The following is a 27,558-nucleotide window of genomic DNA, read 5'->3' as shown; positions in this document are numbered from 1 at the left end:
TTGTGTTTAACAAAAACAACATACATTTCAACAGAACAGAACTATGGTTTGTCATAGTATTTTGCATTGGTTTTTAATGAAAATGTTTAGATTTTGCCATGATTATATTAGAAAATAAAAAAATATGAAGAGGTCTTTTTCCCCCAGTGTTTCTGAACTGGCCTTTGGCATCTCATTTTATAAAAAGATGAGTCACAAACTTTTCAAAATTGGATCAAAATATGTCACGAACTCTGTTAATTTTTTTTTATGAGTTGCATAACTTTAAAATTGTGGACATTTGAAACGCAAACTTCTCAAAATTGTTACAATTTTTGTTGCAATTTTTTTTCTATTTGGAAAAACTGCCATTTTCTTAGACATATTAAAAAAGACCGGGTTGAACTAATTTTTATGGGAATTTATGATTTTGCAATGTCTGTGAAGGAAAATGATCAGGAAGCACATCTGTAGTAATAAGTGTTTTTGTTGTTTATTTCAGCGCCAACTGGGATGCGTTATGCCTTCACAGGTTACCAAGATGGCATGAACGGGGGCCCGTTCCCGTACCCAAACCCAGCAGCGGCAGTGGGGGCCCTGGGAGGTGTGCACTCCACAACCCCTCACGACCACCCGCAGCCTCCCGTATCCCATAGCAACCACCAATCAGCGCCTCACTCCACGGAGCCCGGCAACCACATGGCCAAGGAGGGCTCCGACGTGCATTAACCTGCGTAATCTCCGTCTGTGTCATCGTCCTCATGTTCGTTGTCGTAACATCGTACCATCACACAAGAACATATGCGATTACATGCCCAAGTTATCTCCCCCTTCCCACCTCCATGTCATTTGTGAAATATTCATTAACGTAAAAAAGCAAACTTTCCAACGTCATTGACTTGTTCGTGTTTTCTTGCGGTTTTTTCATGGTCAAAAGAGTTCAAAGTTTATCTTTGACTTAATCATTGTAGAAAGATATGTTTTGCTAGACATTAAAAAGATGGAGACGATAAAGAAAATATCAGATATACTGATAAAAGTGAGAGACACTTATGGGAATTAAGAGTGATGTACCTTTAATGTCAGGTAAACTAAAGTGGTTTCCCTTGTCCAAAAGGTATAACAATGTGTACAAAAACTCTTGCAAAATGTGTGCGATTTGTTCTCTTCTGTACAGATGAGTATTGTGAATCTAACAGCTTTGCAGATGGAAGTCGTTGGATAACATAATTTCGAGGACTTTTGACATTATCTTTGACAATATAACAGGGATACAGCGAGGTTTTATGCGAATGATTGAGTAGGGTTACAAATATGTCACACTTGGGTTAGTTTAGCTGAAATGTTTGTTTGTAGATAATTATCTCTTTTGAACTGTATATGCATTTTTGTGCCTGATCGAGTTTTGGGAGCCGAAATAGCAGTATAGCAGTGCAACATGCAAATTTTGTTTGTAAATTTATTCCAATGTCACCACATGTGTGATAATTTTCCAATGAAAATTCTCTTTTGTTAAATGGTACTTTCTGGATACATACAGTTTATACTGATGTGGACTTTATGTATGATAAAGCATTTTATGTTTAAGCGAAATTTTTGCACGTGGTACCAGTCTGAACATTTTTTTCAAGAGATTTACAATAAAAAAAAGATACCTATACATTTTGTTAAATGATGCAAATGCCAGTAAGAATTTTATCAATATTGTTAAAATTTTATAAATGCTATTACAACAATGATGTATAAATAATAAGACATTGATAATATTTGTCTGAACCATCAGTTGAAAAGTTTAGGGCCTTGTTCAATTTTAACAAATGTTGACATTGAAAAAATTTACCCCTATTCAGTTTTTATCTGACACTTAGCAATTACCAAGTAAAAATGCTTCATTTGTATGGACATGTTTTAGTTTTCAATTTGATAATATTCATTTACGGATAATGGAATTAATGGAATTGATTTGGGATATTTTTGTTGACAGAGTGTGAACAATTTGAAAATTTAGTTTAATTAAGTTCTTTTTGTAACATGACGATTTGTATTCTTGAAACGAAAATATTTTGTACATGTATTTGCATTATTATGGAGGTAAATTATTGCTTTTGTTTGCATTTGATCCAGTGTTTGTCTAAAATAAAGTTTCCATGACAATATTAAATTTTTAAGTTGAAAATGTACATTCACACACAAAAACATTGATGTATTTTTAAGTAACTAAATAATTTGCGAACATAAATTGGCATATTTGTAATTAGATGACAAATGTAACACTTCATAAGTGCTGAAACGATATTAGTTGTATACCTTCTTACGATGCAAAACATCAACACATCAAAGGATGTATAAATTCTAAACATAAACTTAACATAATACTAAACTACGCGAATATTTACATGCAATCATGTCTCCATTCTGATGTGTATATTAATGTCATTTAAATGTCCGGTTTATGGAGACATTTAACACGGAAATGAATTTGACACTGTGAAGTGCAAAATTTTGATCTGGTCTTCTTTATTTGATACCAGAAATGTGCAGTGTTTCAGGTTATAGGTTTATAATAAAAATAAAATGAATAATTTGTCAAGAGGCCTATCACACGATGAGTGTCATGCCCATTTGATTAACATGTAAGGGGGAAAGCACTCAGTTCACACTAGCATTATCATTATTTTAAAAACGATGATCTCAAATGATATTCAATTCTTCTACCTTGACAGCATCTTCCTTTTTTCAGTTTTTCTATTTCTATGCAGGCAACAACCTTGGTTGATGAATGAACAATCTGGAAATAAATGCAAATGACATTTCACATCCTTGGTCGATAAATGAACGCTAAAGAAATGTTCACAAATGAAAACATCTTGTAAAGTTTGGATGCTAATTCATTAAGGGACCTTTCATCAGTGAAGTCTAAATGGACATTTCTTAATTGTTGTTTGCCCACCATGTTTAAATGTGCGTAAAGTATATTTTCAGTAAGCTTTTTGATATGTCAAGGATTTTGAAGCCTTGTTCTGTTAAAAATGAGCTTAATGCATGTGCAATAAGTGTTGTCCCAGATTAACCTGTGTATTCTGCACAGGCTTATCATTGCGGACACTTTCCACCTTAGTCCTAAACAGGCTTATCATTGCGGACACTTTCCACCTTAGTCCTAAACAGGGTGTTGTTTTTTTTAGAAGAGACAGCCTTTGAACGAAAAAGTTGCATAAAAGTGGAAAGTGATATCCATGATTGGCCTGTGCTGATTACGCAGGCTAATCTGGGATGATCTTTAATGCACATGCATTATGCCCAGTTGTCCCAGATCAAGGCTCATTTTGTATATTGAGTTTCATGTTCTTATTGTGTCGGCTGTCTTGTTATACTAATGTACCAAATGTGGAGGTCAGTGTATGGTCCATGCATTGTATTATACTGTTCATTTATGTTTGTAATTGAAATCAAAATTGCACCAAGCATTGTGTACTAAAGCTCTTCTTGTACGACTGGTTTTCTTTTCTCATTGTTATCATTCTGCTGTGTTACCATGTCTACATGCGCAATATAAAAGTTTAATCATGTCTGAATAATAATGATTGTTATGTCGGGAAAGATATTGTCTCTCGTGTGGATGGGAATTCGGTATCATTCTGGGGTCAAACTTCTGTTAAATGTAGAAACTTGAGCGTCAATGTTTTGTTTCGTATAATACTTTGTGCTCTTAACTTTTTACACTGGAATACTATGGTAAATGCGTTTGATTATCACTAGAGAAGACATCGTGAGGTGTATTTTTCATCGACAGTTTTGTATATGTAGGTAGACTTGTGCATGTATTGGAACTATTCCATTGATTGTGTACATGGTTTTTGTATAGATTGTGGTGCTATTTCTGTTATTGTAATCATGTAAAACTTTCAGGCAGCAATGATCAGCTGAAAATTCAAATCTTGAAAACATTCAAAATTCTTAACTTAAAATTTCTTCAGATTGCGTGCGATTATCAACATGAGAAACATTGCCTTTGATTTTTCTGAATCTGCTATGTTTTTTTTTTAATTCTATTAATGATATTTACATTGGCATTTTGCAATAACCAAGGTTCTATAGGATGTTATAGGATTTTTATGGGACGTTGCAAGTTTTGAGTTTTGAGATTGATCTGTTTTTTCCTGCACCACTGGATGTAGACAGGGCTGGGCTATAAAAAAAATTGTGCTTCTTGAATGCATAATTTGAAGAAAAAAAACTTCATCAATTATACTGCTTGAATGCAGAATTTAAATTAGACATTAAATAATAGTTCTACTTAAATGCAGATTTAGTGCAGAATTTTTATACAACCTGAACAATCTTGCTTCTTGTAGAAACTGCATTTTGTCATTATTCTTTGCAGTTTTTCCATACAGGATTAAAAATGTTTAATTATTTCCAAAGTTTTAAGTTCGGCCAATCTTTGAGTTTCTATATCCATCCCTGTCATTTATGTATGTGTGATTGATATCTTATGGCATGAAAACCGGGGCTGGCTATTTTGATTTGTATTGTTAAAATACATAATTATAATCAGTGGAAGCGTTGAAATGTTGTTATAAATCGCAACTTAAAAGTATGTTTATCCCTTCAATACATTTGGTTATAACGCTGTTTATTTTGAAAATATTAAACAAAATTTTAATTAATTTAGACCATACTTAATAGAACAAAAATACTGTGGAGCACTGGATCTACAGATGTTTTCTGTTCAATTAATAAAAAATTTAAAACATAACGTACATTATAAAAGTTTAAAAGGACCGTCGTCAGAAATTAATGAGTGTTTGAAATTCGTCTGTTATCTGTCTCTTTTAAAAAGCATTACAGTAGTTCCGTCGTTTGTACATTGTATAGTAGTTGTATGGTATGTATGAGGTGTGAATGCGCATTAGTTTTGTCAGTGTTTGTACTTGTCTGTCTATCTTTTGATTGATGGTGAACATACGTGTATTACTATATTTGTACCTTTTGTATGACGTATGACCATCGCATTGTCTTGCTTTATTTTGGGGCTTTTTTCTTAACTCTTAGAAATTGTTGTTTTGCAAATCTACAATTGTAAGAGGTACGATTCGAGTGCTGCCGCGGAGATTGTTCCGCGACGTGTAGACGCGGAGATTGTTCCGCGACGTGTACAGAGCACGGTGGCTTGTTTACTGATGTGTCATTTAGTTTGTAGAAGACCAATATCGTAGTCAAACTCTTCATATCACTTGTCCAAGTTTCAATACATTGGAGTTAATAAATAAACATTTGTACAAAGCGATCCGAAGTTGTTGTTTTATTATCCGGTTGTTCAATGTTTTAAATCTCAGTGCTAAATTACACCACGCAGCGTATATCTATAGTCCGTGATTACACTAAAACCATGCTAGAGTGGGGCTAAAGCAGCCAAATTTCGCTCTTAAATTGCCCCACATTAGACTTTGTTAATACAATTGACGCGAGCCAAGGACCTATTGTTTAGGTCCCTTCGCAAGCAAGATGAGTTTTGAGTAAAATTCTAGGAAGTTACATTACGCCGCCTATGAGAACTATTTAATGCATGGTTTGTTTCGATTCCTCAGTGACTTGTAGATTCATATTCATGAGGTTTGTGTACAAAAAGTAGCTCATTTTAAAACGTAATTTAATTTACTGATATGAAAACATTACCGTAATTAATAAAAAAATTCGATACCGACGTTGTCGAAGTCTCTCATAATGACCAATCGAGCCTAAATGACGTGAAGACGCGGAGGGACCTACACACACGACGTTGCAGAAAATAGATACGGGAAGTAACTCGAAGTGACTTATTCGTTGCAGACGATCGGAAACACTAATGTTCTTGCACAAGGTGATTTTTCTGTAAAGAATTGATATTAATTATATTTAAAACAATCAAACTCAAACGAATTGTAAGTATTGTGGTTATAGAAATTCGGAACTTGATCATTTTGACGTCGTTAAGGCGCTACTTTCTACGTAAGCATGGTATTGATACGACGTTATTCGGTCAAAATTAGCGCGCATAAACCAATCAACGCAATTCGATACTATACGCACGATTGATTATTCTATGAAAGAGATTTAAAAAAGGAAAACAGTTGTATTATAAATCTGATAATCCCTTGAAAACACAGATTAAAACATTAACAATATAATATAGCTTAATGAAAAGACAGTTGAAGTTGAGTGGGATTGCAAAATAGATACAGTCATTTATGATAGTTGTGTATTATAAAGAACTACCCTTGTTTAAGTTTCGTTTTTTATACTGTTGGAAATATGGCCAGGGGAAGGAAAAACGCCCCTGACTCGACGAAAGTCGGTGTATGGGTAAGTATTACTATTTTAAACTTTAAATTCTTTCGGGATTTTTTAAATATCTAATATAGATCATTTTCCGACGTATCTTGTTGGAGTTTTTAATAATTTAATTGGTTTCAGATTAATATTCCCCAGAAATCGGCTTTCTTGTTTATTAATTTACTCCTGAAGCTTATTATTATAAATACAAAAATAGAGATCTACGTCTATGGGTCTACATGTAGACGCCTAGGTCTACATCTATACGCTTAGATCTTTTCCGTGAATTAACGTTATATACATTTGTATATACTTCAAATTTTATGCAGAGTTAACAATAAATAATATTGGAAAAGAAATCGGTTTTCGGCGTAATTGTAAACGTATGGAACGTCTATACACTAATTGTACGTGTGTGCAATTATATTCGCATAAAAAAGAAGCAACTTTGAAAAGGTCTGTCTCACATTCGTTCAAAAGGCTAAGTGCGAAAGACGACAGTGAAGTCTAAAAGAAAAGAAGTCAATTTCTCTTTTCTTAGTTTGGCAAATTGCAGCCAGTTGTTTGTTCACGATATCGGTGCGTTATCGTCTCTGAATCTTTAATGAGCTCGGACCAGTTGTATACTCATGTACTGATACATCGTTTATCATAACATGAATTGAATTTCTTGTTTACTTACAACAAACTATGCGTTTGAGCAGCTTTATCTATAAAGATATTAAACCGTCATTTTAGTCTTTTTATTTCCGTTTGGTTTTTCTCTACTAAACGTGCGTTTGGTTTAAGAAAGATCGTTAGAATTGTATATCAGTATTTTTTAAATGGCATCCGAAAATTGCGAGTGTCGTCAAAAACAACAAAAGTTGTTAAAAACAACCGTCCATACTATCTATCAAGCTGCCGTTTCAACCAGAACTGTTCCAAACTGATTTAGTTCAAAGAACAAAGAGGCCGTTACTTAACTTCGCTGGAATGTTTTTCACACTATTCGAAGAATGCAATTATCATCATTATCACCAATCTCTTGACCGGTTTGGCCGTTGGTGGGAAATGAAGGACGACGATACAAAAATCCTCCAGTCAGGTCTGGTGTGTTCTGCTGAGAGTAATTCATCCATGGGAAGGGATGTCCACTATTTTACATATTCCGTCCAGCTTTTCTTCTGAAGGCCTCGATGTCGACCCCACTCTAGCGCGCCGTGAACAGTCTTGCACAGAGAATCGTGCCTGGTGACGTCCTGGTGACGTGTCCAAACCAAGCCAGCTTCCTTCGTTTGACGGTCGCCAGAAATGGCTCTTGTGGACCAACAAGTGCTGCAGCCATGTTCCGGACGTACTCGTTGGTCCTGTGTTCCGTGTAGGAGATGCGGAACAGTCTTCGGAGACATTTATGTAAGAATGCAAATTTTTACTTGTATCCTGCGTTATGTGTCCGAGTGAAGCGTCCAGGTCTCGCAGCCGTATAGTAGGATGGAGACTACGAGGGACTTGTAGAGCTTGTACTTGGTGGAGAAGCTGATGGAACTGCTTGTCCACAACCTGATTAGTCTGGTTATCGCTGCGGTCGCCATGGTAATTCTTATTCGGACCTCAGCGGTACTGGTCACATCCGTGGACAGGGTTGCACCCAAGTACTCGAAGCTGGTCAATTCTTCTAGCTTCTCGCCGTTCATGGTGATGCCTGCACTGGTGTTGTTCGTGCTGTTCACCATGATCTTTGACTTCTCCGTGCTGACCTCCATACCGTATGCTCCTGCTCTTTCATAGGGGTGTTTTGGTAAGATCTTGAAGTTCACTGCTGGTGCCACTCATGAGGTCAATGAATCTCAAGTAGGAGATGGGTCTTCCATCAATGAAGATAAAGGTGTGGTGGTCATGGAGAGTCTTCTGCATTATCTTTCTCAAGGAAGAGGTTGAACAGAGGAGAGAACAGACATCCCTGACGGACACCAACAGATGTCCTGAAGAAGCCCCTCTGCTGTCCGTTGAGAAGTACTGTACTGCTAGCGTTTCCGTAGCGTTCTTGAATGACTTGCACCAGTCAATATTGAATCATCTCATAACATGCTAGAGGACATCATGGCTAACGCGGTCAAAAGCTTTCTTAAAGTCAATGAAGTTGTGGAAGAGCTCATGTTGGTGTTGGAGAACAATGCAGCTCAGTTTAATACGAAGTTATTTTAAGAACTATAAAGACCATTCATGACGGTTAATAAGCGGCATTTCTTTTTTTAAAGCCATGAGAACGACATTGGGTGCTCAACATCGAGCACTAAAAGACTTTGCACTATCTCCCGGCACTAAACTAAGACTTCTTCCGGTGGCGACTTTCATACGGGACAATCCGGTTGCGCCCAATAAAATGTACTCAATAACAGTTTATAAACATTACAGAAATCAGATGGTCGCATTAAGACTATTGTTTGATTGTTAAGATTTTCCTTATGGCGGCTGATATCTGCCATATCGTTCTTTACTCGGAATTAATGCTCGCGATCGCTAATAAAACAATCGACGTCACACAGCAACGCGGGCACTTTCTTCTGTATCTGCATTATTCGCGCCAGTTCATAGCGCCGTCAAGTACGAAAATAACGTCATCCGTCATGTTTTGATATGGTGAGCCTTTTTTCAATCTTATTTGAAAAAATAATAATAACGCAACTAACGCTTATCATCGTTTTGTATTAACAAACGCGCCACGAGTGAAACTATTATTTTTCTATGATCACGAGTGAAATAACAAACGATCTTACACTGACATGAACACATTTTCTGTTTCTGTTATGCCTTTTTTTTCAAGAAAATAATTAACAGCTGTTTCCCTTTCGCTGAAAGGTTACCCTTTCTCGGAGATAAGTGTGACGAAATGACGTCATTATATAAGCGAACATAAAATAAAAAGAAAATTTGTTGGATTCGGTGGAATGTCCCGTCGATGGCTTGATTGCACTTTACCGGTATGCAGTTGTTTACCACTATCGACAAAGCGGGGGTTTGGGGGCGGTAGCCCCCGATACTAAGGAAATATATAGGATAAAAAGGATTATTACTTTAGGTGTTGCGTTAACTAGGTGTTAGGTGTTGCGGGTTAGGGTTAGAGTACGCTTTTCCGTTCTTTTTTACGTACCGGTAAAGTGCAATTGCCCCATGTCGATTTTAATTCACTCCTGATAATAGAAAGAAATAAAATAATTATTTATGATAATCTAAAAATAGAAAAAGGAGTTCCGAAAAAAATGTTCTTTTCACCTTTAAAAATAACCAGTTGTTCTTTTCACTGCTGTTATTTCACTGCAGAAATGTAATATTTTATCATTAGGTAGAAAATATATTAATTTCTTCTTCAACTGCTATACATATTGTGAAGGGAAGCGCTGACCAATTTATAATTGTTGAAATGCACATATTATATTATAGAACGCTTACAAGTCGGGCAAGCAGGACCGGGACGTTAAATCGGCCCGAGAGGCAAAGCTTTGATGAGTCAATATATCACTTCCGGGTCAAAATGATATCCCGGCGCAAGGTGTGGGTGTTTTTTGAAGTTTAATGAGCCTTTCCGCGTTTTAGTCAGCATTATTGAAAGACGCGGACTCTATCCCACATCTGCTTACTCGAGAAATTTGGGAGGGAAAGCTGAGGTCATATATGCAATGGTTAGCTATTGTGTTTTAACTAAAAGAGATTCAAGTTTTATGTGGATTAAACACCACCAACAAAGCACCCGGAGAGGATATTGATCCCGGATCACTTAGAAGTGAAGCTCGTTTACCAATCACTGTTTTACTCCGAGAGCCACGATCCCGCTTGCGATATGTCGAATCTCTTAATACGCGATCTGTTTCAGTTCTCTCACCGAGGAGCCCAGTCCGCCGGGGCAGGTGTACGCGCGGAGACCACGAGCACAGGCGCTATGTTGGCCGGCCCGTACCGCTCAACGTCTGCGCAGCAGCCACTTCCGCCACCACCGCCGTTCGCCGAGAAATCCACGGTAGGCAGTAGAACTAATGTTCAGAAGTTATACGTTTACACATAACAGTTTATTGTGTAAAGGTATATTTTAAATGAAATATTAAATGGTTGTGGTGTTTCGAAGTTTTTTAAATCGCACTCGTTGATTGTGTGAAATTGTATTCAACTCGCCCCGTGTGCAACCCCACACAATACACAATCGTGCGATACAAACCATCGGAACACAACCGTAGTGTAGTATTCCCTATTTATCAATACATTTATTATCAAACATGAGTGCTATATTTCAATACACTTACAGGCGCACAAACGTCTTTAATGTCTGTTTAAACAAAATAATATCTGACAGAAACATGCGTTATCTTGATTTAAATAGATATTGAAGCCATCTTTTGTGTGTTCAATAGTTAAAAAGATCCTGGATTAAAGACTAGGATTAGGTTTTAAGAGCCCAAATATGGAATAAATGACAATACAATCGGCGTACTGTAGCACGCGAAGCACAGGAAGGCCGTGCATATCAAGAGGCCATCTTCGCACCCGAGGTATTTCGTAACCAAGTGACGACCGAGTGTTTTGTTTGGCGCGGGCACTCGTGTCCTAAGATATTGCCGTAATTGCAGGCATTAAATGTAAAAGTGGCGTCGGTTGTAAATTAATGGGAAATATAATTTTATTATTTCATAAAGTCAAATTGTATATTCAATGTTTTCTGAATAAGTGTATACTTGTATTCGCAAATAACGGACTATAACGCAGTGCGATTCCATTGGACATAAGATGTGTGTACACGTGCACGGTGTACTTTAAAATTCACGAGTAATTAGGCGTGAATTAAACATATGACATCAAGGATTATTTATTTCATCGTAAGTGCATCATCATCTTTAATGTGATCGCAGTTCAATGAGCCGTGTAATAGCATTTAGAAATACATATCGCGCGGAACTCTTAACGGCGTTTCAAGAGCTTCTATACAGTGTCAAGAGCATTGAAATCGATACGGACCCAATATTTGTGCATTTGAACTTTATTAAAGTAAATATTTCAAAACAAGGAGATACTACCAGAGCAAGTAATAAGAAATACGTTTGATTTTTGTTTGGAATTACCGGTTGAAATTGTAATAGGATTTTACACAATACAAAGGTGACATACATTAATGAATGGCGTATTTCTGGAACAATCGGCCGAATTCTGGGAAACATCCGGTAAATCTGATAAAAGTTTGTTTCATTTCATTACCATCTAGATGTGCTTTCATGTCGTCGGTGTGTGGGGATGGAATAACAAATGCATATATGTTTTAACAAAAAATGCATACATGTTACTATGATAAAACACATTTTATAAAAAAAATCCGATGTACAATGTACACAGTGTTGTTGTTTTACACTTTTTATTAAATTGTCTTCAAAGTGTCGTTTCTTGCAAACACCATTTAACTATAAATTCATCTCAACAAAGGAAACATCAATTTATATGCATGTGTATATATATATATATGTACATGGTTGCATATAAAAAGGACGAGTAGGCCTACTTGGTAACTCAGCAATGACACGCACTCACGTACTGTAGTTTGATTAGCGGTTACCGTTTACTGTATTCGTGTATATGCATAAGTCCGCACACGTCTCTGATAAAAAAGATGTTTCTTTCTAAAACTTGCACACTGAGCGGTAGGCATTAATAATTGCACTTGTCCGTTCGTCCGTTCCGAAGTCTGTTTTTAACTCCCTTTGAAGGCTGCATGGGCTGCTGGATCCCGCTAAAATGTTCACAGCTGAACGACCTTTGCATGCTGGGAAATTTGTCGTCTGCTAAAATGTCGTCTGCTGCATTTCTTAAATTAGCATTTTCTTCGATTTTTTTCCAAAGAATACTATCAGAATAGCAAACAGTTTGGATCCTGATGAGACGTCACGTTCTGTGGCGTCTCATCTGGATCCAAACTGTTTGCAAAGGCTTTCAAAATTCGGTTCCAGCGCTGAAAGAGTTAACAACCTTTATGTAACTGTTTGCCAGAATTCGCTCAAACATCACAGCTGAATGAACTTAATTTGTAGATGATCGAAAAGAAAATAATTTTGCCTTGATAAGCCTTGGCTGAAATATTATCTTTTCTCCGTTTGTCAACCATAGAATATAAATAATTATCATAAAAACTGTATGCACTGAACTTCCGTCAAACTGCTTGATGTTTTTGTTCCATTTTTTACTGCTGAAATATCGTGTATACATGTTTGTTAAGGGTGGGAGTTTGTTTATCTATATATTTAAGTCTGTGTATTTTCAATTAAGAATAAATAGTGGCTTTATAAGTGTCCAAACATGTGTAGTAAGTCTGGGACATATTTCTATTTGTGTATACATGTATGTATAATTAGTTCAATGTTGATGAACGATCGGCTTTTGCTGGTTGAATTGCGCTTAAATGTCATTTTGTTCCCGTTCAATGTATATGTGCACTTAATATACGTTAGTCAATAGACGTTAATAAATGTCATAAAATCAGTTGATTCATATTTGTTTTAATACGCTCAAACCGAAAACCATGCGCATTACAGTAACTAGATGATACAGTAGTTCAAATACATCAAGAGAACTCTTCGGACCACAGCATAAAGCGATATCATCCAATGAACGTGCATTTATTTAAAAATGCCCCCGTTATGTTTCAGAGAAACTACCGGATGTCCAACAAGTTCAGCGAGCATGACAACAGGAACGCCTTCCAGAATCACGGCATCTACTTCGGGGACGTAAGTGACTTTACCGTAGTTACGTTAACGTCAGATTGTTTTCTGATGGCCTTTTGTGGAAAAAAGAAAACCAAGAAACCTTAGCTACATTAATGGCAAAACAACTTTGCGCGATTGTGTTTATTTAAAAGATAAATGTGTACTTCATTTGATATTGTTTTACGTTTAAACTGCTTATGCATTTTGTAATTCTCATGTGATGCGTTTCTTATTTCGCATGTTTGAACATAAATTATGAGGAACCGTGAATCCTCAGAACAGTGTAGCGTTGTATAAATATGGTATCTTTTATATTTAATACCAAATATTATCTACATATATCCCTTCAAAATGTAGGTCGTGAGAGGTTACTTCAGGGTAAATAATATAAATATATAAGTAACGATAACATTTTAGTTCGTCTTATATAATGCATTTAAATGTAGTTGCTGTGGTAACCAGTTTAATATTTATTCAATGTACATACAGATAGCTTTGCTTTCATACAGTGTCATGGTATAATGGTTATGGTTCTTGGAATGTTCTTATTTTGAAATATTAATTGATGGGTTTACCTAGGCTGCTTAGTCTTGCTTTTTGTATATTTTTGCACAAAAATGGTATTGGAAATTACATATACTCAAATACAAGGTAGTCTTAGAAAGATATTTGGCTAGGTGCCAGTTGTAGTGTCAATTTTTGCCAAGCAATGTTTCATTTGCCAGGAACTTATTTGTCAAAAAGACACCTGTCTAATGTACAAATAATACTAAATCAGTTCAGACAGATATTTGTTACAGAATTATTTACGGTGATGCATTTATTTGTTTAAATTTAATACACATTACTTGTATAAAATTTAAGCAATTTGTACATCCCACATTTTTATTGTTTGCCTCAAAATTGGGGACGACTTTGGATACTTTTTGTAATACAGGTACCATCAAATTCAAATATTGACCTATGCATGTTTTCATAGCTGCCTCATGTCTTTGTATTTCAAATTTGATGAGAATTTGCTTATTAGACTCCCTATCATTGGGACTTATTTTGAATTATAGCTGCAATTTCCAGCTATGAAATTTTACACAGAGATATTGAATGTTGGTGTTGTCTTATGCTGGGGGGGGGGGTATGGTGACCAGCTACCAAACTCACATGCACCTTGTACTGGGATGGAACCCCAGGTCACCGAAGTGAGATGCGCATGTGCCAAGCACAGCTGCTTTAGTAACTGTGTATCCATATAATATCCAATTGCTATAGGAATATTCGAGGTACTCCATCCGCCCACAGTGGATGTATCGAATACCGGAAGTAAGCGTGCGCACAACTCGCACTTGCACAATAAAATGGTGTTGTGTTTTTTTGGCTCCAGAGACATTGCTTGATCAATGGATGTTGCTTTTGTTAGTTTTCATAGATGCAAATCCAAGCCAAACACCTCATGTCATGTACTGGTCCTGTGTTATTAAGCACAAATTGTTTATTTAAGTTACATATGGCGCAAAGGCAAAATGTCTAACAATATTATACTGTTACACTTTTTATAGTAGAAGATGCATACTTTTTATTGTAGAAGCTGTAGTTACTTTGCACACAACTTCAACAGATTACTGATCCCCATGATATGACTGGCATAATGCTGACCCCCAGCCCCAAAGGCGAAAAAACAACAAAACAAAATACAAAATCAGTAAAATAATTTTACATGATAACTGCATACCAGTAGATGTCACATATACAAATATTAATATGAAGTATTCTTTTTCTGTGTGTGTTTTATTTTATCGTGATCAACATTTATTATTTAGCAACATGTTCTGTTGAAATACCTTAATGACATAATCAGAAAAATCTTGTACATTATTGAAGATGGCAATGCTTTTAATTGAAAAACTTTATATCATGTTACTCAATATAATGTGAACCATATAATTTATCAAAGTATTGTGCCCGTGGGAAATCAACAGAAGTTAATGATTTTATTCTGTTATCAGTGTACAAGCTGCCTGTTTGTCATGTTTATATTCATGACAATTGCACACTTTATCAATTTAAATGTCTCTAGTCTCATGAATATGATTCTTATGAACTATTCATAACGTATAAATATTTAGTTTTTTATTTACCACAGTTGTAAAACAAACATTATTGAAAAATATCATATTTAATGAAAATTTAACGCAGTGGTAATGGCCTTGTATTGACTGCACATTAAATGAACATTTATTACACACATGTATTATTTCTGTACTTCTCTTCATATTTTACCAAAAAAGTGTATTAAAAGACTTGAAAATATCCTTAAAACACAACAAAAATGTACTTGAGAGTACACACTCCAGGATATTAACACAGGAAAAATGCAGACTACACCTTTTACTGTTAATAATGAATTTTTCTTCAAATGTATCTAATGCTTATTTTATGCGCATTAAATACAGAAAAAATACGCTGCCATTAAGTTTAAATGCACATTTCATAAACTTTTTGGGAGAAGGGTATTTAAACCAACCATGTCATTATTTACAGCATCATTTTGGTTATGGCATTCATAAGTATTTCTTCTGCCTTTAGGCAAACATACGTATGGCATTATTATTGATATCAATGTCAACAATTCAAACATTGTGTTGAATAACTTGAAACAAACTTTTATTTGCCTACAACACAATTAAGAAATACAGTCCAAATACCAACCAATGTACATAGACAAGAAAGACTGATACATTTAAATCAAATTTTGTACAAGGCCAAATAAGTAGCTAGGTATTTAACCGAAACCTGAGCCCGTCTGTAGATATTCAATATTGGTTGACCTCTTGTTATAGAATATATAGACAGAGTGTTCCATTGTTTGTGAAGAACAGTTGCCGAATTACTTCAATCTAATATGCGAAATATTGAAGTTGGGCCAACTAATCGAATACATAAACATGAGAATTACCACTTTAAATACTGCCTCACAGTTCAGACGAGCTTCTTTACACTTTTGAAGAATATTTTATCAGCTGCTAAGTACTGTGTAAACATTCCTATTAATTCCATTTAAATTGAATTTGTTTTCAAGTATTGACTTCCAAATGGCTCCAGGTGTCAGTTATAGTTCTAACTGACAGCTTCAAATGATCAAAGAAATACATGTATGACTTATGAAGTTGATCTACATTACCATGTACAAAAGAATGTAAATTATTGTTCTTTAAGGCGGTGTCTTTCTGAGATGCAACAAGTGAAGAATACAACATGCATTGACTTTGCAGCAGCAAAAGATTCATATAATGAGCCTTGTTCTGAGAAAACTGGGCTTAATGCATATGTGTAAAGTGTCAGTCCAGATTAGCCTGTGCAGTCTGCACAGGCTAATCTGGGCTGACACTTTCCACCTAAACTTGATTTTCGGTAAGGAGTGACTTCCTTGAAACTAAAAATACCATAAAAGCGGAGTGTTGTCCCTGATTAGCCAGTGCGGACTGAACAGGCTAATCTGGGACGACACTTTACCCACATGCATTAAGCCCAGTTTTATCAGAACGCTGCTCTTATTATCTCCTTGACTGACAATGGCTGTGTACAACAAGAACTGACAATGGCTGTGTACAACAAGAACTGACAATGGCTGTGTACAACAAGAACTGACAATGGCCGTGTACAACAAGAACTGTTTAAAATGATTATAATCATAATTAAAACATGTATACATGGATTTTATGGTATTACGAACAAAACATAGCACTTCAATATCAAAACACTACCTGTCAAATATGATTGATAAAACACTTACATTACCAACTATTTCACAGCATCACTAACTAATTATCACAGTGTTTTATATAAAATAAATTGGTCCATTTTATATGAAATAGAAAATTTAAATTCATAAAAAATAAAATAAAGTTTAAACAAAAACTATTTGAGAAGTGTAAAGAGCAAACATCTGAAAGGTTTTCTAGAAATTCAAATGAGAGAACTAAATTAAATAGCTCTTTAAATTGGTTTTGTCACATGCAGTCTAATATTTTGCATTAAACCACTGACAAGGGAATACATAAGCTCTATCCTCCGAGGGTCTAGATCAATTATTTTTAACGTAACAATCCATTCCCTCATAACAATGCGCCAAAGAAATTGTTCAATATTCTCTCGAAGATTTAAATGAAATTCTATTCCTTGATACAATGATGACATTGAATTTTTATTGCCATTAACAAAGGCTTCTAAGTTTTGTCGATAAGTGCAGGATTTCAGACTATGGTAATTTAAAACAAGCTCAATACCACATTCATGAAGACGGTTCTTTTTTGTGCATAATCATAATTATCTACCAGTAGTTTGCAGTGAATAGGATTTTTAAAACAAGAGCACCGCCTTGCGGGTGCAGACCGCTCATCTATTTTCTTTTTAAAGGTGAAGGGACTCTCATTTTCAATCACAAAGGAGGGAGGAGTGGAGTGAAGAGGGGTGTATAGTGTGGGGTTGTGGACATTTATTACATTATCTTCCAAAAAAGCGAAAAAAAAAAAAAAAAAAAAAAAAAATCGGGGGGGGGGGTATAGTGTGAGGGTGTGGTGATAATTTGTGAGATGATCTTAAAAAAAAAAAAAAAAAAAAAAAAAAAAAATCAAAAAAAAAATTTGGGGGGGGGGTGGGGGGGGTGGGGTGGGGGGTATAGTGTGAGGGTGTGGTGGTCATTTGTGAGATGATCTTATAAAAAAAAAAAAAAAAAAAAAATTAGGGGGGGGGGGGGGAGGGGGGGAGGGCACGGGGGATGGTTTGGGTGAAGTCTATTGTGGTATGTCAGGTAAGAGTAGTTTCATCAAAGTATCAATCAAATCTAATCATAAATAAAGAAGTTATGGCAATTTTAGCAAAATTTAATAATTTGACCTTGAGAGTCAAGGTCATTCAAAGGTCAAAGTAAAATTCAAGTTGCCAGGTACAGTAACCTCATGATAGCATGTAAGTATTTGAAGTTTGAAAGCAATAGCCTTGATACTTCGAGTGGATCGAAACACAAAATTTAACCATATATTAAAAGTTACTAAGTCAAAAAAGGGCCATAATTCCGTAACAATGACAACCAGAGTTATGCAACTTGTCCTTTTACTGTACCCTTATGATAGTTTGTGAGTGTTCCAAGTATGAAAGCAATATCTATGATACTTTAGGGGTAAAGTGACCAAAACATAAATCTTAACCAAATTTTCAATTTTCTAAGTATAAAGGGCCCATAATTCCGTCCAAATGCCAGTCAGAGTTACATAACTTTGCCTGCACCGTCCCCTTATGATAGTTCATAAATCTTGCAAGTATGAAAGCAATAGCTTTGATACTGTAGGAATAAAGTGGACCTAAACACAAAACTTAATCAAATTTTCAATTTTCTAAGTATAAAAAGGGCACATAATTCTGTCAAAATGCCAGTCAGAGTTACATTACTTTGCCTGCACAGTCCCCTTATGATAGTTAGTAAGTGTTGCAAGTATGAAAGCAATAGCTTTGATGCTTAAGGAATAAAATGGACCTAAACACAAAACTTAACCAAAATTGTCAATTTTCTAAGTATAAAAAGGGCACATAATTCTGTCAAAATGCATGCCAGAGTTATCTAACTTTGCCTGCCCAGTCCCCTCATGATAGTAAGTAAGTGTACCAAGTTTGAATGCAATAGCATTGATACTTACTGAGAAAAGTGGAACTAAACGCAAAACTTAACCAAAATTTGCAATTTTTTAAGTACAAAAAGGGCACATAATTCTGTCAAAATGCACGCCAGAGTTATCTAACTTTGCCTGCCTAGTCCCCTCATGATAGTAAGTAAGTGTACCAAGTTTGAATGCAATAGCATTGATACTTTCTGAGAAAAGTGGACCTAAACGCAAAACTTAACCGGACGCCGACGCCAACGCCAACGCCAACGCCAACGCCAACGCCGACGCCAAGGTGATGACAATAGCTCATAATTTTTTTTCAAAAAATAGATGAGCTAAAAATCTGTTGGTTTGAGCTTTTCTGAACAGCCTTTCTCTTGCCCCTGATGGGTATGGTTTCTGATCTTGATAATATTGAAATATGTTTGTTTTTTTAAATTACGGGCTTAGGTCGTCCAATGTTGCACAGCATACGTGTTTTTTTTTTAATTACGAGCTAGGGTCTTCCAATGTTGCACAGCAAACATGTTAATGTTTAAAAAATTACGGGCTTAGGTCTTCCAATGTTGCACAGCAAACGTGTGTTGTTGTTTTTTAAATTACGGGCTAAGGTCTTCAAATATTGCACAGCAAACGTGCTTAAGTTGGTGTCATTTAGGCAAACACAGAAATCTCAGCTGTGTTTAGTCTGTGTAATACATGTTTATGTTATTTTTATGCTAGTTGTACGACTTTCTTTTTCGCACATGACTGTTGCACTATTTTTATTGTCCCCTACCTGTGAAACCGGAGGGGACTTATGGTTTGCGCTCTGTCTGTCACTTTTCTGGATCCTGCGATAACTTTAAAAGTTCTGCATATTTTTTCATTAAACATGGATAGATGGCAATATGGAGATTATGCACGTCATTTCATTTTGTTCCTTAGTCAAGAATTCTGGTTGCTATGGCAACAAAAAAAATATATAAAAAATTCTGACAATGGTGGATTTTCAACGGTAGGGGACCATATTGCTTGGCAATCTCTTGTTTTATTTAATTCAGATTCTTTTAAGTCTGTTGAGTATACTTTGCACTTAAAGTTAAAAACAGCCATAGGCAAAACACTTTTCTAATATTTACTGTTCTAATGGATTGTACTTGGCTGGGGATTAATGGATAACGTCTGTAAATGTTTTGTCAGTTATTTAAGCTTACTTGAAACCATATTCAATTTGCAATCTTAACCATAGGTCTGAACAACTGATAGCAACGTTTCAACCTTGAAGTTTTCTTGCCATATCTTATCAGAAAACGCCAATGCATTTGAATAAAAGCTGTTGACTTGAGATATTTTGAAAAGCAAGATAAACATTCTCCTCAATATAAATCATTTTTCAAACTGTGTACATGTTTCAGTATTTTTTTTAGTAGTTAAAAATGAACATTCATAACTGCCCCTTTAGCAGGTATTTTGCAAACTCTTTATATTTAATGTTAAATTTATATTAAATAAGTAAAATATTGCTTGTTGAAAGATTTTGTACATGTTTTTACCTTTAAAAAAATTAACTAAACCTCACTATTTGTTGTGTTTTTTAAGACATAAAATTTCATGTTCATTAAAAAAAAAAAATTTAAAATTACAATATATATCTTCATTTTTGTGTGTTAATTTGTAATCATCTTTGCATATGAATTGAATTGATCTCTGATTATGATTTATGAATGTTATTCTCAAAAAAGTGAATATAATTATATATAATATTAAGTTGTTGCTTCTTATCACGTTCATATCAGAATAAAATGTCAGGTGAACAAACAAAAGTGAAACAATCTTTTTTATAAATACTCAAAGCCCACATATTTTATATGAACCTCACTTTGGGAAAAGAAGGCTAAATGCTGTGTGTAAAGTATCACCACAGATTAGCCTACGTATTCCACAGGCTAATCAAGGACGCCACTTTCTGCTTTTAGGTATTTTTCGTTAAAAAAAGTCTCTTCTTAGCACAAATCCAGTTTTGGCTGAAAATGTCATCCCGGATTAGCCTGTGCAGACTGCACTGGCTAATCTGGGATAACACTTTATGCAGGTGCATTTTACCCTATTTGCCCAGAGAGCGGCTAATATGAATATAAATTGCTTCTTATCATGTTTTCATGTTATCAGGGGAAACCAGTCATGTAAGCTAAAGAATTTAATAAGTTTATAATACTTCCTCATGTCACAAACGATTAGTATCATTATGTTACGCCTTGCTTCCAGGGGCAGACCACCAGGCAGCTGGGACGTACCCTCATCGACCCCCAGGCTAGGTTACACACTACCGATACCAACTTCCTGAAACACTACGGACGCGAGGTCATCGACTACGACTACCACAGCACCTACCAGAACACGTACAAGGGCCGGGACACGACCGAACCACCGCGCTACAGACGGTTCCACAAGTCCCTACCGCCAGCAGAGCCAGGGACTGTCCCCCTGACAACCACGACAACCGCCTGGGTACCAACCAATGCTCCCCAGTACAAGACTGGTACCCAGGTGCTGGCAATAAGCCAGGAACCCTTTCTGAAGCACAACCCGTGGAAATATTCGTACCACTCCAAGAGGAACGTTTACCCGCCGTATGACCGTAGATCTGAGCCTGTAGTAGACAATATGTTCAATCGTTACGGAGCGGCCTTCAACCAGAGTTCTAATTTCAACTCAACAGGATTCAGTGGATTTGAGTCACTAGAAACAACAGGGTGTAGTTAGTTTACATTTAGATTCATTGATAGACTTAATATTAACAAAATATTGTATATACTATTTTTTATGTATGTGTTGAATAATTGTTAATGAAAAACGTCATAATGTTTTTAAAGGTTGTTACTGATCTATGAAATATAATCCATATGAAAAATAACAGAAGGAAAATCACTAAAACTATTTTATTGTTGTGGTTTTCTTTTCATTTTGAAAAAAAACACACTATGCAGCAAAAAAGCTTGCAAAGAGTGCCAATATGTATCAGAATAAAAGCCATCATTGATCACATGATGACAAAGCTGCATCATACCAGAAACACCTACCAACTGAACTGTAGACATACACATGACAAATGGGGTTTAGCTCCACACAATTGAAATATTTGATCGCGTCTTGCTCTTTGAAAAGGGGGTTAAATGCATGTGCGCAAAGTGTCATCCAAGATTAGCGTGTGTAGTCCGTACAGGCTAATCAGGGACGACACTTTCCGCGTTTGTGATGTTTTTCCTTTCAAGAGTCTCTTCTTAGTTAAAATCCAGTTAAGGCGGGAAGTGTCGTCCCTGTTTAGCCTGGGTGGACTGCACAGGCTAATCTGGGACGACACTTTATGCATGCATTTAACCCCCTTTTTACAGAGCATGGCTCAATTAAATGTTTGGGTTAAAGTGAGACAACTCCTGAGATTGGAACAATGTACTGTCTTTCCAAAGTTATCTACTCCATCATATACATTTATTTAATGATATTTCAAATTACTCGCAACCAAGGCACTTCTCTCAGAAACAACACAAAATAAAGAACATGAAAAATACAAATAGAATTGGGAAGCATAAAAAAATTAGAAAACAAAAGTTGTAAACATAAATTAATTTACGAATGTACAGCTTCAGTAACAAAACATGTTATCAATCAAGCTGTTTTTTATATTTTTTAAACTTAATTGTCATTGAAAAACATGTTGGATAAAGACGAAAAAGAAACTTGTGCCCGTATTCTTCAACACATTTTTAGACTTAAAAATAAAGATTACACATGAACTCAATAAAAAATATATTGTAGAGTTTGCCTATATAAGAGCTAATTGGATCTTATATCATTAATATATTGTTCTACACAAAGAAAGAAATATGTTCTTATAGGTGTTCACTGTGCTGCTAGACTTGACTTTGAAGTATTTTTGGTAAATCACAATTTAAAGTAGATTCTTAGTTTTTAGTGTAAATCCTTTCCCACTCGGAAGCAAAGTGAAAATGGCTATGTGCAAACAGCATAAAACCAGAACAGCCTGCGAGTAACTCCCAGTCTGTTAAGGTTTTATGCTGTTTGCTGCTCATCAGTATTTAAGGGTTGGAAATGAAGCCTTTAAAACTTGAATGTACTAAGAAAGGTCTTTGATTAAATTTAACTTTGTAAGGGACCACACATTATGTAAACATACGTATCTAAGTGGTAAAGGGTAAAGTCTCAGAATTCCACGGTGAATATGGGTCCTCGTAAAAAAAGATGTACCCTACTAAGTGAATAGAAGTTTGAAACATCATGGGGTAATAGCCCATAAAGAAGTTGCTGTCTCACCCATCATGGATACCACTGACTTTGTGCACGCAATAAAAGACGTTCTAATTCATTCATAATCTTAGCACTCGACCCTTGACTTGAACTATGACCTTTTAAAAACTTGAATATGAGATATATGCTACAATATTGGTTCATGGGTAACAGCTAGTTGTAAAGCATACTTTATCCCCACTCTGTTAAAATTGCAATTAATATATCCCCCCCCCAGTAACTTATTTTCTAAGCGAATATTGGTTGGAATATTGATCAATAAAAAAAGCATGCTCCCCTATGCCTTCATCAATGTTTGGGTATATTGAAAGCATGGGAACAAGATAATGAGCAATTCTTACATCAACAGATCGGAATAAAGACATTGACCCGACATGAAAGCAGAATTATATGATAACATGTGCCAGTCAAGCCTATACTGCATGTTTTCCCATCTGGATTATTGGTGCTACAGATCTCATCTATGAAAACAAATAATTATTTAAATGTCAATAATACCCTTAAAAAATCAATGATGCAGAATGACCTGACAACATGAACAAGCCCACCCATAAGAACAAGTTCGGAAAATAAGTTTATAACATCGTGTATGGAAACGTAACATTATAACATCTTGTATTAGAAATGTAAAATATCATTTGAAACTGACTGTTGCATTATAAATCGACGGCAACAAGAAATGTGTTTGTCAGAAACATTATGTCCCCTTCTGCGCCGCTTTGATTTAGTTTTTTTACCTTTGACCTTGAAGGATAACCTTGACCTTTTACCACTCAAAATGTGCAGCTCCATGAGATATACATGCATGCAAAATATGAAGTTGCTATCTTCAATATAGCAAAAGTTATTGCAAAATGTTTAAGTTGGCGCAAACAAACCAACAGACAGACCAACAGACAGGGAAAACAATATGTCCCCCACTATAGTACCTCCTTTAAAAATTATTAGCGCAGAACGAGTGGATAAAGTGGCAACTACATGATCCCACCTTTTAAAGAGAATTAAAATGTGTTAAATGTGACACTTTATTTGGTAAAACTGTGGGAAGTGATCATCTGGGCATGATGACACACGATTTGGGCCATGATCTGTGAAAAGGGGGTTTAATGCATGTGCGTAGTGTCATCCCAGATAAGCCTATGCAGTCTGCACAGGCTAATCAGGGACGACACTTTCTGCCTTAATTGGATTTTTTCTAAGGGACTTTCTTAAAACGAAAAATGCCATAAAAGTGGAAAGTGTCCGCCCTGATAAGCCTGTGTGGACTGCATAGGCTAATCTGGGATGACACTATGGACATGCATTAAATCCCATTTTCACAGAGCACAGCCCAAATTATATTAAAACACAACTAGGAAAGTACAAATACCAGTGAAAACAAAAGGTTACATTGTCAAGAGGTCATGTCTGAGACTCCAAGAAACGAAATTGTTTTGATATTCATCGCAAGGTTTTACAAGACTTCAAAGGGCAAAACTGTCCAAACACAGGGCAACCATGATTTTTAACAAGCTGCAATCATTTGGTGAAAACAGACAAGACATCATAACAACACAATTTGTAAATGTTCAAAGCAATTTTAGTAATCAGTGCGAAAAATGTGTGACGGATACAGTGTTTAAATGGTTGTTACTAGTATGGGTACATCACGAAAACTGATTTGTCTCTTGGTGACCACATTCTTCAGAAGACCGAATCCATATCTCACTCTGCCAAGAAATCAGAGCAAATGATTTGAGCAAGTTTCATGAATATTGCTCAAACGAAAGTGACTTCTGGAGTGAACACAAACTGTTACTTTAATATGACCTATTTACCAGTTTAACATACAAGACCCAGTTTTCAACACAGCCGTATCATTGTGAAAAATCTTATTACCAAGTTCGATGAAGATTGGACAATAAATGTTGCCTCTTATGTATCCACAAGTTTTTCCCTTAATTTAACCCTGTACATTTTCCTCTACTTGACCAAGTTTGACCCTCGGCCTAGATACCATTGGGAAAAATTCTGACAAAGTTCCATGATTGGGAAAACTACCTTGCCGTGTTGTGGTAAGGTGAACTTAAAAATAGTAGTAGTAGTAACACTGTGTTGACTACTTTCCCTTCTTTATGTTCCACTTCTGAAACAGTGTCTTGTCACTTTTTTTCAGATTGATCAAAAATTGTGTTAGCCTTGGATCACCGCCGGGGTCACCTAGAACAATGGCTTCCAGCTTGGCAATCTCGTCTTGAAGCTCATCCTTCTCCAAGCCAATCATTGTCGCACAGGTGCTTACCAGCCACGTGTAGCAGACGCTTTCGCTGTAAGCGCTCCCTTCAAATTGAACTGACTCATGCCTCGCATCATCTATTTTGCCCATTGTCGCTTTGAAGTGCTTTCGGTCACTGATATTTGTGAACGTGGAGTAAGCTTTAGCGTTACCATGACTACCATTCTGGTTGTCAGCGTTTTCATCCTCTTGAGGCTCATTCGACCTCGAGTCCATGGTGCCGTGTAGAGAGAACATACTGGGATGGACAATATGCTCAACAGTGCTATTCCTAAAGAGTTTTCCAGCTTGTTCAATCTTCTTAATTAGATGCTCGTTTTGTCGCGTTTCATCATTTCCATCGACACCCCAGTTTTCCAGAATATCTGAAAATCTGTCGTCAAGGTAACCGTCATTTGATTTCCTTTGTTTCCAGCGTTCTGACATTTCAACCAAAGGACCTTGTAGGAACTTTCTAAAGAGTGCATTGTATTCTTTGTCTGAAACAAAATATGCAGAAACAATAGGGCCATGATGGCCCTGTATCGCTCCACTGTTTTTTTATGCGAAAAAAGTGTGCAATGCAAGTTGGAAGGGTGAGCATTTTTATACATGGAAAACGTTACTACGGTGTTAACTAAACAGACTAAAAAGCCCAGGAATAGTCGAACAGGTCCTTTGCTTATAACGTACGTACATTAATTTCTCAAAAAGATATTGTCGTTCTTTCTATTTCACATATTTTTAGATGCTGAAGATCAAATCTATGCAAGTTCAACAAGATTAATGAAAGTTCCTTCATTCAATCATCGAATAGAACTTTAAGATGTCACTACAAACCTAATTTGGTAGCCCTAGGCCCAATGGTTATGGACAGGAAGATTTTTAAAGTTTGCACAAAAGAGGCTTTATATACGCATAATTATGTTCAGTTTTGTGACCCCGGGGCAGGGTAAAATTTGAGCCCAGGGGAATAATTTGAACAAATTTGGTAGAGGACTATTAGATGTCACTACATACCAAATTTAGTAGCCCTAAGCTCTATAATTATGAACAAGAAGATTTTTAAAGTTTGCACAAAATAGGCCTTATTTAAGCATATGTTCATTTTTGTGACCCCCGGGGCAGGGTCAAATTTAACTGTAGGGGCATAATTTGAAAAAACTTGGAAGAGAACTTTAAGATTTTAATACATACCAAATTTGGTAGAAATAGGAAATAATGATTATGGACAAAAAGATTTTTGAAGTTTGCACAAAATAGGCCCAATATAAGAATATGTTCAATTTTGTTACCCCTGGGGAACGGTCAAACTTGATCCGAGGGGCTTAATGTGGACAAACTTGGTAGAAGACTATAACATGTCACTTCATACCAAATTTGGTAGCCCTATGCCATACGGTTATGGACAAAAAGATTTTTAAAGTTTGCACAAAATAGGCCTTATTTAAGCGTATGTTCATTTTTGTGACCCCCGGGGCAGGTCAAACTTTGCCCCAGGGGCATAATCTGAACAAACAAAGTAGAGAACTATTAAATGTCACTACATACCAACTGTGGTAGCACTAGGCCCAATGGTTATGGACAGAAGATTTAAAAAGTTTGCACAAATTAGGCTTTATATAAGCATATGTTCAATTTATTGACCCCCGGGGCGGGTGAAATTTGACCCCAGGGGCATAATTTGAACAAATTTGAAAGAGGTTCACCCCAGGAACATTTGTGAGAAGTTTTATCAGAATTGAACTTGTAGTTTAGGAGAAGAAGATGTTTAAAGAAAAAGTTAACGCACCGACGGATGCATGACACACAGGACCGTGACATAAGCCCCGCTGGCCTCTGGCCAGTGGAGCTAAATATACTGGTAACTACCAGTTCAAAGAATTTGTAAAATTTCAAATACATTATAAAGGCTTGAAACTGTATTGTAAACAATTGTCAATGCTTAATGATAATTGATCAGATTCAACAGTCATAAATCACACCACTTGAATAATTGTGTATAATAATTAATTAAATTGTTATTTAACATGGTTAAGAGCTTAAGATAGTTCGACAACTGAAATATGAAAGTTGATATTGTTGGCTTATTACTATCAAATAATTAGAAAAGACTGCCAGTTTGCAGATATCTTTCAGAAAAGGTTACAAATACCTGACTTAGAGCCATTGGTTACCCTTCCTGCATCTCATCCAATAATAAAGAATCTTTATAAAAAATAAAATCCTGAGCTCAACCAAAAGAGATAAACAAAATAATAATGTATTGTTGAATCAAACCACCGAATACTCTTAATTTCCAGTATTTCCATTTAGATCACTTGAG

General features: G+C 35.9%; 3 protein-coding genes across 36 annotated transcripts in view; 2 read left to right on the top strand and 1 right to left on the bottom strand.

Moving 5' to 3' along the window:
- Positions 1–5,269, top strand: part of LOC127841986 (C-terminal-binding protein-like) — a 71,957-nt gene extending 66,688 nt beyond the window's left edge. For all 10 annotated transcript variants that reach the window (XM_052371263.1, XM_052371262.1, XM_052371261.1 and 7 more), the window contains one exon: positions 482–5,269. In XM_052371263.1, coding sequence (XP_052227223.1) covers positions 482–635 — 154 coding nt within the window. In that variant the 3' untranslated portion in view covers positions 636–5,269. The remainder of the gene's footprint in view (positions 1–481) is intronic.
- Positions 5,270–5,812: 543 nt separating this feature from the next.
- LOC127841994 (testis-expressed protein 36-like) lies at positions 5,813–21,589 on the top strand. 7 transcript variants are annotated; one of them, XM_052371280.1, is made up of 4 exons: positions 5,813–5,842; positions 10,148–10,291; positions 12,957–13,037; positions 20,918–21,589. In XM_052371280.1, the coding sequence occupies exons 1-4, from the start codon at positions 5,828–5,830 to the stop codon at positions 21,413–21,415; spliced, it is 738 nt and encodes a 245-aa protein (XP_052227240.1). In that variant the 5' UTR covers positions 5,813–5,827; the 3' UTR covers positions 21,416–21,589. The 7 variants fall into 7 exon arrangements, with proteins under 7 accessions (XP_052227240.1, XP_052227238.1, XP_052227241.1 ...); XM_052371278.1 differs by lacking the exon at positions 5,813–5,842 and adding an exon at positions 5,993–6,324; XM_052371281.1 differs by lacking the exon at positions 5,813–5,842 and adding an exon at positions 8,759–8,916.
- A 2,400-nt stretch (positions 21,590–23,989) lies between these two features.
- The window catches only part of LOC127841979 (TATA box-binding protein-associated factor RNA polymerase I subunit B-like), a 49,410-nt gene continuing 45,841 nt past the window's right edge, over positions 23,990–27,558 (bottom strand). For all 19 annotated transcript variants that reach the window (XM_052371216.1, XM_052371212.1, XM_052371211.1 and 16 more), the window contains one exon: positions 23,990–25,732. In XM_052371216.1, the coding sequence (XP_052227176.1) occupies positions 25,077–25,732 (656 nt within the window). In that variant the 3' untranslated portion in view covers positions 23,990–25,076. The remainder of the gene's footprint in view (positions 25,733–27,558) is intronic.

The sequence above is a fragment of the Dreissena polymorpha genome, chromosome 8, assembly GCF_020536995.1.
Source record: "Dreissena polymorpha isolate Duluth1 chromosome 8, UMN_Dpol_1.0, whole genome shotgun sequence".
NCBI classification, from domain to species: Eukaryota; Metazoa; Mollusca; class Bivalvia; order Myida; family Dreissenidae; genus Dreissena; species Dreissena polymorpha.
This window is presented reverse-complemented; position numbering and strand designations above follow the sequence as displayed.

Bases quoted from the DNA above. Each gene is read 5' to 3' on its own strand.
- LOC127841994 (XM_052371278.1), top strand. From the start codon at position 6,274: ATGGCCAGGGGAAGGAAAAACGCCCCTGACTCGACGAAAGTCGGTGTA. The intron at 6,325-10,147 runs GTAAGTATTACT...GATCTGTTTCAG, and splicing joins CGACGAAAGTCGGTGTATGG to TTCTCTCACCGAGGAGCCCA. The intron at 13,038-20,917 runs GTAAGTGACTTT...CCTTGCTTCCAG, and splicing joins ACGGCATCTACTTCGGGGAC to GGGCAGACCACCAGGCAGCT.